The sequence below is a fragment of the Festucalex cinctus genome, chromosome 1 (genome assembly GCF_051991245.1).
Source record: "Festucalex cinctus isolate MCC-2025b chromosome 1, RoL_Fcin_1.0, whole genome shotgun sequence".
NCBI lineage: Eukaryota > Metazoa > Chordata > Actinopteri > Syngnathiformes > Syngnathidae > Festucalex > Festucalex cinctus.
The window spans coordinates 27,793,511-27,804,350 of NC_135411.1; the positions used below are offsets into that span (position 1 = coordinate 27,793,511).

At 40.4% G+C, this 10,840-nt stretch overlaps 1 protein-coding gene across 2 annotated transcripts; it reads right to left on the reverse strand.

Moving 5' to 3' along the window:
- Nucleotides 1–17: 17 nt before the first annotated feature.
- mgrn1b (mahogunin, ring finger 1b) lies at nucleotides 18–10,082 on the reverse strand. 2 transcript variants are annotated; one of them, XM_077527309.1, is made up of 17 exons: nucleotides 9,741–10,081; nucleotides 9,106–9,224; nucleotides 8,937–9,025; nucleotides 8,702–8,848; nucleotides 7,964–8,081; nucleotides 7,823–7,889; nucleotides 7,671–7,714; nucleotides 7,535–7,582; nucleotides 6,928–6,996; nucleotides 6,687–6,846; nucleotides 6,508–6,617; nucleotides 4,895–5,103; nucleotides 4,467–4,578; nucleotides 4,349–4,394; nucleotides 4,183–4,287; nucleotides 2,008–2,053; nucleotides 18–1,906 (listed from the first exon to the last, which is right to left on the reverse strand). In XM_077527309.1, the coding sequence occupies exons 1-16, from the start codon at nucleotides 9,826–9,828 to the stop codon at nucleotides 2,013–2,015; spliced, it is 1,572 nt and encodes a 523-aa protein (XP_077383435.1). In that variant the 5' UTR covers nucleotides 9,829–10,081; the 3' UTR covers nucleotides 18–1,906; nucleotides 2,008–2,012. The 2 variants fall into 2 exon arrangements, with proteins under 2 accessions (XP_077383435.1, XP_077383425.1); XM_077527299.1 differs by lacking the exon at nucleotides 2,008–2,053 and having other exon boundaries at nucleotides 9,741–10,082.
- Nucleotides 10,083–10,840: the final 758 nt, after the last annotated feature.

Below are 10,840 nucleotides of genomic sequence, written 5' to 3' on the forward strand. Positions count from 1 at the left end.
CATTCCACATGCCATACTTGGGACTGACTGTTTTCTCTTTATTGTTCTTCTATGCACATGCTTCTATACATACAAGAGGTTTAAAGACAGCATCTTACAGGGTACACAAACAAACGATCTAATGTGGCGTTGTCCTGGATACCAGGTCCATATATGTGGTCAGAACAAGGTTAGGAAGGCACGGCGTCAGCTTGAAATGGCACAGAGGAGCCACGAAAAAAGAAAAAAAAAAGAAAAAAGAAAATCCACATATGCAATGTTTGGAAAATCTGCGTATTGATCAAATGCAGACAGTAATTGATACACTACATAGTCTATTAACACCTATATTTAATATTACATTTTACAATAACTGTACATGAGATCTCCAGTTTGGGTGCAGATGTGTCATACTGGGAAATCTGTCCGATGCAACAAGCAGGCAAACGAATCAACTCAAGGCACAGATGTACAAAATGCTGCTTTTGTTTTTCTTGCAACTACTTCACATAAGCAGACGATGGCGGTGTTGTTACCAGGCGCCATCGCATGTGCATCTGAAGCATCTTGTCACGCGGCGGAGTGAAAGGGTTCAACTAGTAGCTATGTTTTAGATTATACAGTGAACCCCCGAATATTCGCCTACTTGCAGATTTTTTCTAGGCAGCCTATTTCCATCCTATTAGCCATGTCTTGTATACAAATACCGCTTTGGCGTCACTGGTGTTTAGCAACTATGACCATCTGAGGCAGTGGTAGGGACCCGTGGTCCTCGAGAACAACTGCCCTGCCTGTTTTCTATGTCTCCCTCCATCAACACACCTGATTCGATGAACAACCTCATTAACAGGCTTCTACAGAGCTTGCTGATTAGCTGTTGATTGGAGTCAGCTGTGTTGGAGGAGGAAGACATGGAAATTATCTAAGGGTAGGAGCTTCTTGGAGTAAAGTCTGAGCTTTGTCTAATAGGAAAAAAACATGTTCTGCGCCATCTTTTGTCATCTATAGCCAATTGCAAACCTTTTTGGGTGGCTGTCGATTTGATATTCACGGCAGGGCTCGGTCCTCATCATCCACACAGATAACGGGAATTCACTGTACACTGATAATTGTATCGTCCATTATGTCAGTATCATTAGCTTCTTTTTTCCCCTTAAATAACATGAATAAGTGTACAATTTGAAAAGTAACACAGGATACCAGTACATGCATGAGTGAATTGCATATGATTTATATAATAAAATAAGGTATGTAGAGGTTTATAATGATTAAGATGTATTCGGGCTGTGTTGAAAAGTAAAACATGAAAAAAAGTCAAATATTAAAGTTGGAAGAGAAAGGTTTGTATTGTGGTCATTGTAATTTATAGTCGACTAAAAAAAAAAAAAAAAATTGTACATAGTGAGAAAAAAAGTTTAAATGTATGTATCTCACAATTATTCAACTTTACCATCCAAATTGCCTTTTTCTTTTCATTTGCCCTAATAAACCTTTTTTTGTATAATCTCATGATAAAGTCTGGAATGGATTATAATAAACCATTTGGTCAGAGTGCAAAAATCACTTCAAAAACACATGAAGAATATAACTTCTTGAAAAACTGATGAATGGTGAGTAGCATATTCAAAAACAGACAGATGTTAAAAATAGAATACTGCTGTATGTCTGAATGTGGCGTTAAGTGGTTGGAGTTCAAACAGAATAAGTGTGCTTTGAGTCTAAATTATCCACATCGGACAGAGAAAAACGTTTCCTACGCGTGGGCCCAGATGGGAGGCGGCATGAAGGGTCGGGGGAGGCGGAAAGCGTGGACGTCAGGGGAGGAGGTGCTCGTCTTCCCGGTGGAAGCTGCTGGCGGGGCCCAGGAGAGGCTGGCTGGAGCAGTTTGTGCTCTGACTCTTCAGGCTCTCCGTGGACTCGGACGACCCTGGTGGGGGAGACGCGGGGCGGGGAGATGTAAGACAAGGGGATGCCGTCGCCCAGACGAAAATTCAAAGCGGCAAGAGCGGGACAGGAAAGCCTACGTACCGCGCTTACTCCTCCATACCGATAGAGCAGGAGTCGGGACCTAGTGCTGGTGAGGAGTGAGGACAGCGAGGAGCGCAAGGAGAGGAAATGTTAGGAAACAAGAGGAGCACACCGCCCACGTGCAAAGCATCCGGAGTGAATTCAAGACGACAGACAAAACGCACCAGAGTGGACACACAACATCAGAAAAGGCGATTGAGAGCTGACGTTCATTGGTCACATAATTAGGTACACCTGTACCATCTAATGCAGGGGTGTCCAAAAATCAGAAGGATGCAAGGGCCACATAATGTTATGAAGAGAAATTGTGTTTAGTCCTAAAAATTGTACAAATAATTTATTTGTGCATTTGCATATTTAGAAAAATGCTACAGTATATAAACCAATTTATTTGTAATATGGCAGTAGGGTTATTATAGTTTGGGAATTTTTCATTTTAGTTTTTATTTCGTTTTGAGTTTTTTTTTTTTAAGTTAGTTTTAATTAGTTTTCAGGGTGGTTCTGTTAGTTTTAGTTCTTTAATAAATGCTTAGTTTTAGTTTAGTTAGTTTCAGTATTAATTTTAGTTTTTTTTTTTATGTGTATAACTTGTATGCAATATTTAAAAAACACCATGGGCGCAACGTCGTCATTCCAGTTTATATCAAAATAAATCTACTAAAAATCACCTTTAAAATCATCCCCAAAGGCTCATGCATTATATTAATTACCAAAGACTAAAATGGACATTTTTGCTATAATTATAGTTAATTTTATTTTAGTTGGTTTTGTAAATATAAAATCTAGTTTCAGTTAGTTTTCTTTTTTAAAAAGCATCTTCGTTTTTATTTTATTTCGTTAATGGAATTGTTTTTTGAATTTTAGTTTTAGTTAATTAAAATAACCTTTAATGGAACCAGTTTTTCGACACCCTCCCTTCTTACTTTGAACATCTCCAAACATTTTTTTTAAATTTTATTTGAACTGAGTCAAATGCAATTTTTAGCATATATCGCGGGCCACTAAAAAATGGACAGCGGGCCGCAAATGGCCCCCTGGCCGAAGTTTGGACACCACTGATCTAATGCAAGAGCTACACTAAAAATATGGAGAATTCACTCATAAATTAAAAAACAAAAACACACTGACTTATTTCAAGGTATCACGACAGCGAGTGATACTCTATGAGTACTGATACTCTTGTGGCCGTTGTACAATCAGGAATAAGACATTAAAAGAAAACAAAATTACCATTAATCTTATGCTATTTCAAGAAAAAAAACAATATTGTGGTTTTTCTTTAAAATGTCATTGCTTTTTTGTGGTAAATTTTATGTATCAAAAGTATGGATATTCAATACCACTTTTTTTCAGACTGGTATCAGTACGAGTACTCAACTCTTGAGTAGTCACCAATACCAATAACCGATACCACTAGTACTTTTGATACATTAGATCTCGCCCCTAAAAACCCAATGACAGATCATTTCATATTCTTTGTATTCTTCTAATTTCTAGTTCCTTATCATAAAGCGGACACGAGAGGGCAGACGATACAAGTGTATCGAAATAAGGCCAAATATCGGCCCGATGCCAGGTACTCTGCCTGGTATTGGTACTCTGTATCAGTGACTACTCAAGAGTTGAGTAGTTGTACTGGTATCAGCCTGAAAATAGTGGTGTCGAGCAACCCTACCTTATTATATCCCAGATAGCTGGCATTTGAGCAGGGATGTGTAGACTTTTTATATCCACTGAATGTCTTAGTTTATTTATTCATTATTTGTATCCCAAAACTGTATTTTAGAGAGAAAAATAATCCAACTGTGTTAATTGTATTTCTACACAAGCTAACCCAAGGCAGTGGAAAATTAAGTAATTTTGTCATAAACAATTAGCGTACTTCTTAAATTGTTTAAAAAAAAAAAAAAAAAAGAAAAAAAAAAAGTGTCATTATGGTTGTAATTTGATGCAGTTGCCACTGCAAAATGTAAAAATAGAGAATCTCTGAAAGTGTCCATGAAAATGAGCATTATCTCTTTGTGAAAGCCTTGACACTGCTCTTGCCTTGGATCACGATCAAATTGGTCGGTGTACTAAATACATTGTCCAGTGATGTACTATTGAGTATTGACCCTCAAGAATAGCCAGCAAATCGAAGCTGGCGTGATATTAGTTATTTGCTGCGTGTCTCACCTGGCAACGACAGCTCGCCCGGCGGGTCGCTCTCCGTTTTGGTCAAGCTGCTGTGCTCGCTTCCGCAGTCCTGGAGGATGTCCGCGCTGACGTGCATCCTGTCCTCTGCAGCGGAAACAAGTGTCACTCAAACGCATCACACAAAGTTTCCAATTGAGCAACTCACCGTCATCCGGGGACAGCGAGTCGGCTACGTCCTCTGTAGCTGTGGCCTAAAGAGAACAACTCGCTGTTACGTGTATTAAAGACGTGGACGCTGGAGTGAGTGAGCGACACGGACTTACGTCTGTGGGAGCGGGACTGCTGGACAGGAGTGTGTGCGGCTGAGCGTCCGACATCTCCGACAGCTTCTCCTCATCCTCCTCCTGGATGGGAGAAGATGGGGACCTCAGGGTGCTGGGTGAGGGAGACGAGAGAACAAGTTAGTTTCCTGACATGTTCCCGATGGGCTAAACCACTTGGAAAAATAATCTAATTGCAAATTTTGTTTTCTCAACGTCTCGATTGTGATTTAATATGGTGTCATGTCATTTTTAATTCGCTTAATTATTCAGCTCTTGTAGATAAGTCATACGCGGTAAGAATCCACACTCTTTCATTCTCCTGAGAGACAATTTACGTGTTTTGCTGCTTCTGTTTTGATTAGCAAAGCAGTTCAAACGGAGTCAGTTAACTCTTATGTCGACGTGAGAGCAATTAGAAAAATGTTTACCTATCGGGTGATTTGCTGACTTTGCCTTTCTGCGGTCCGCCGTCACTCAGATGCTCTGGGGAGCTTAACTGCCGGCCGCCGTCGGCGCCCGAGAAGTTGATGTCGTCGTAGAGGGGCGCCGAGGGGACGGCGGGCGACACGGATCGCAGGCCGTTCAGGGCCTCCAAGAGCGAGACGGGCTCAAAGCCGGGCGGGACTGAATCAGTGCCCTGTGGGGGTGACAGTAACAAATAAAAAAAAAGGAAGAGCCAGGCAAAATATTAGGGATGCCATTATTGTACATTTGTACTTGCTTAGCTACTACCAAACATTGATGCCACTTTACTAGTCTGACATGTACCATCCAGGTAGGTGGAACAGGAGCCATGTTGGCAGATACATTCATGTAAATATAGATGACAAAACCGCCCACACTGTGTTATGCTTTCCCGAACAATATTATTTAAGCCATTAAGGCCTATAGCACCTGCCAAAACATGCCTCTAAAACCTATGGGTCCACTGAAAACCTGACGTTTTTCTTGAGATTCAACAATATTAAAAATAATTTATATCCCAGCTCCTGAAGCAGATAGAAACATAATTACAAAAACATTTCAGAGCTTACACCTATTGCGTTCACACAAACATAAGTTTATTATTATTATAAACCTTCGATACATTAAAAAAATATATAAATAACAACTGTATTGTAACTGCGGGTGTATGTACCTTCAACACTGGAGCACACTTGTAATAACCTCGGGGAAATGAGTGGTTATTAGGGGTGTTAAAAAAAATCGATTCGGCGATATATCGCGATACTACATCGCGCGATTCTCGAATCGATTCAATAATCGGCAGAATCGATTTTTTTTTTTTTTTTTTTTTTTTTTTTCTTTTTAGGATTTACACCTTGAGCATGGAACAATGTTATATGAATGGAACATTAAGCCTTAATATTTTATTTTAATGCTGTTCAAACATGAAACAGATTACAACCTCTGTAAGACTGAAATTTCAGATAAATAAATAATACATTTTCATATAAATCTTACACTCTACAAGCTTACTGATTAGTATTTTCTAAATTTGAATGAAAAAAAATCGCAACAATCGACTTATAAATTCGTATCGGGATTAATCGGTATCGAATCGAATCGTGACCTGTGAATCGTGTTACGAATCGAATCGTCAGGTATTAGGCAATTCACACCCCTAGTGGTTATTATTCGTCATCCATTCCGTTACAAAGTTGTGGAAATTTTCTTAAGAGTATGTCACGGTCGACTCTCGTTACACTGATTCAAATTCCTACCGATCCGTCGTCAATCGCGTGATTTATTTCATAAGTCCCGCAAATCTGTGTCAGCTATAAATGTTCGAATACGATTCCAGGATATACGACGACACCCTCTCGTGGATATTCTGAGGCATTTCATCGGTTAAAAAAACAAGAATTGGTCAAAACAAACCAAAATGACATGTCTACTCTCCCGGCTTTAAACGGAGAAGAGCGCTGGAGTGCTCCTGGCTGTAACGGTAGGAATCCTGTTATGTGCTCCCGACCTCCACTCAAAGTGTGTAGGTGCATCCCTACTAAGTATGTAACCGCAGAGAGCTGTGGAAACCTACCGAGTGCTCATCGTGGTCCATTGTCTGAGCCAGAACTGGACTGAAGGAGACGGGGGAGAGCGCTCCGGGCTTTTTCCGCACCGCTCGGATCTGCAACAAGGCCCTGAAGGCTGCATCGGGGAAACACATTACGACTGCGCCGTCTCCCTGTAGAAACAGCCACGACTCACTCCACTTACGCAGTCTGCAGATGGGACAGTTGTTGGCTTGGTAGCGCAAGGTGTCGGCGCACGAGTTGCAGAGGCACAGGTGTCTGCACGGCAGGATGAGCGTGTCCCGCAGGTCCGACAAACACACCACGCACTCGTTGCTGTTGTCGCTGTTCTCGTCGTCGGATGGCTGCACGCAGAAAGGACACGCTTGAAAACGTGTGCCGCTTTTTAAAACATCCTCAGTCTCGTCTCAGTTTCATGCGCCTACCTTTGTTTCTTGGTTGTTCTTGTTCTCGATGCCATAGATCTCCTGTAAGAGGTAACTCACGCGGTCCACCTGCAGGCAAAAGTTCCAGAGGTTCAAATTCATCTTGCAGAAAAATAGAGACAAACTTAGTTGATGGTTTATGTTTAAATACATTTCCTTTGAATTAACTTTAATTCACAGTTATTTCACTTAAATTCCCACGGAAAGCATCCAATTTAGAATTTTTTCACAATTCCTCAACTTCCCATGGAAATTTACAAAAAACATTTCAATCCCAACACCATTGCAACACTTTGGCATTTTTATATATATATTTAAAAAAATTTCAGTTTACATAACGGAAGTTGAGCTTAAAAATTATCATGAAATTGAAGCTGTATGTATTCTGACACTTTGTTTTGAAAAATTTTACAGGAATGTAGGAATTCTATGGTTCACACTTTTTTTGTATAGCGTAATCTGTCAGCATGTGTGTAATATGCAGAAATCACAACATGTCGACAAAAGAATAGACAAGTTGAGGCTATGTGAGGAAATAACCATTCGTTCTACTTAATAACCCGTCCAAAAGTGTCCCTCATTGCCTCAGGACACGCATGAAACCTACAATTTGCTTTTGCTTCAGTGGCTTGACGGAGAAACTGCCGTCGACGTGCTGCAGGGGGAATAAAAACAAAACAAACGTGAGTTGGGTGATCAAGAAATGACTTTTTCAAATGTAGATTACTTGAATGTGTACGTACTCGCTCGAAGGCTGCCAAGAGTACGTGAGCGTGTCCGAGACAGTCTTGGGAACAAAGCACAGATTAATCATTAACTCACTGTGTTTGTGAGACAGTGTTAATTGTGTGTGTTTACAATGTAGCACACAGTCTACCGCTAAACATCAACCTACCATCCCCTTCGTCGACCACTGCTTGGATCACCATGGGAAACACCCCTCGGTCCAGGTCAAAGTTGAGCTTTTAAAAAGAAGAAATGTAATTGTGGTTGTTTTGTTAATGAACAAACGATGTTGTTGGGTGCCAATACTGACGTCTTCCTCTTTCCACTCGCTGAAGTCTATCTTGAAAGAAGGCATGGAGAACTGCTGGTTCACTCCCCTCTTGTAGTGGACCGTCTCCGAGGCCATGGATGGATCCTTCGGGCTGTACCTTCACAGAACAGCGACGGAAAAGAGGATTAGTAGTAGGACTGAGCAGTGTACGCCTAAACTATAAGGCCGAAACATTCATGTGTAATGAATCTGATATTGTTTATTGTACTACAGATTAATGTATTTGTTTGTTGGAAAAAAAAACATGGGGAAGAGGACCTCGAAAAAATAAACGCATATTAAATCGTAATCAAGTACAGAAAAATGACAATTATGTTTCAAATTATTCACCCTAGTTAGTAGTAAACTGTCACCTTTATGAAACACCATCATAATAGAATGTATAGTTTTTTTCATCATCATTTTTCCTCAACAAGTACACACAAACTTCCTTGTCTTCTTCACTTGTGTCCCTTGTGCAGTATCCATGGCAACTCGCCGTTGCTAAGCACCAAATCTATTGTAGGTTTTGAGCTCAGCGGATTCCCACTGGAGATCCTTGTATAACTTACAGTATATGTGCAAATGCATGTCATTGCCGTACAATCCAGATCCTATATAAGAACAGTTTTTTGTTACGCTCTTAAAAAAAATAAAAATAACTAAAACCAGATTTCCCCTAAGAGGTGAGATTTTCGGTTTAATTTCCACCAACATCGTACAAAAATGGATTCTTACACTGCCATCCCATTGGAAAATTCCTCAAAGGCCTGGCAGTAGAGGGTGATGGCCACCCGAGCGTCTGTATCAAATGTGAACTCCACACCATACTGAACCTTTGGTTTTCCGCCCTCTTCCACTGGTGTGTCCGAGTCGTCTTTATATCTGTGGACCAGATAGTTTGATAGAGATCAGGGTGGCAACATTCAATCATACGCCTTATAAAGCACTGAGTTTGCCTGATCACTCGTACCGGACCAAGCGCAACGAGTCCTTCCGAATGTTCACCAGACTCCTGAGAGTTTTCACAGGCTCATGGGGTGCAGGGGTAACATACGGGAACTGGAGGGGGACAAGTTATCATCAAGGTGCTTAATTTGGAATGCTTTATTTGAATACATTTCTAATGGAGCTGTGTTCACCTGCACTGGTCTATTTCCCAGGAAATTTAAATCCATGTTTTCCCCAAAAAGATATCCCTCGGGATGCGGTGTGTCAAACTTCTCCCCACCCATGAAGAAGTGGCTTGCAAAATAATTCCCTATAAGAAAATAATGAAAACATAAGTAACCAATTATCTTCACCTCAAATATGAAACCCAACTCGACCTAAGCCAGGGGTGGCAAACTGCGGTCCTCGAGGGCCGGTGTCCTGCAGGTTTTGCAGATTTCCCTACTCGAAGTGCAGCTGATTCCAATTAACAGGCTCGTTATCAGGTTTCTGCAGAGCTTGCTGATGAGCTGATCATGAATCAGCTGTGTTGAAGAAGGGAAATATCCAAAACCAGCAGGACTGCGGCCCTCGAGGACCGGATCTCGCCACCCCTGACCTAAGCCATAGGAAAGCATCAACGTGAAACCAAAACATTTAAAATCTATTGTCTTAGTTCAGAGTCTAGCTTTGTATTATGAGATGACGACATCATATTTCAATTCTCAATTTGCGGAGTTTCGATTTCAAATTCAAAGTTAAAGCACACAGTTAAGGTATAATAGTCCAATTAATCATTTGGAGCCTTATTAGTGAGCCCTAATAACACAAAACACCGACGACTTACCAGATTTAGGGGGGAAACGATAGGCTGAGTTAGCTTGGATGTCGATATCCTCAACACCAGCGATTCTGCGACTCAGGATGGAGCCCATCTTCGTCTTCCTCCGCCGCCTAGCAGGACGTTAGCTAGCTGCCAAGACGGCCAACGGTACGTCAAAACGGACGACAAATAAAACAGTCACGTAATGAAATTCGATTTAATTCGACATCGTGATCGATTTGAGGGTAGCGACGCGCCGAATCCAAACAGGAAACTGAGACTCAGCTGTTGTTGTACCAGCGAGATGCTAACGTTAGCGCAGTGACGCGACCTGATTGGCTGACTCCTCGAGGCACTTCCTGAGATCAGGAGCGTCTGCTGTGTTGCAGCGCGGCGCCCGTAGAGAGAGCGGTGCGTGTGGAAGTCAGTGTGAGGTCAGGCGGGGATGCCGGCGTGCGTGTCTGTTTCATTAATTAAACAGGATAGAGTGTACAACGCAGAAGGATCGTTCTAAAATAATTTTATAAATAACGGTAAAGACAAAGCCCAATAAATTTTATTTTGAAATCAATTAATGACAAAATATTTATATACTAAAATATTATTTAATAACAAAATGTCTACTCTTTACCGTTACGTGTGAATTTATGAAAGTGTCAGAACAATTGCATGTCTTTACTGTTATTATGAATAAAGAGGGGGTTCATAAGTTTGGCTCATTCATGCACTTGCAGAGTTTAAAGGGCAACATTTGATTTTTCTAATACAAGTTTAAGAAATCTTACTCAGATCACATTTGCATTGAATTACCATGAAATTACTATATTTGTCTCCTGATTGTCTTCACTATTATGACCTAAAAAAAAAATTCTAATTATCAATAATTTTTCGAAAATTAGACTTCAATTATGGCTGCTTCACAATGGGGGATATTTGCACATACAAAATAAATGTAGCATTTAAAAAAATATATGAAAATAATCAATATTCATTGTATACAATACAACACAACGTTTATGGTAACACATTTATATGACTAAATTAACGACTTCAACTATGGTCAGACCGCCGTATTATTAACCTTTATTTATTTATTTATTTATTTATTTATTTATTTATTTTTA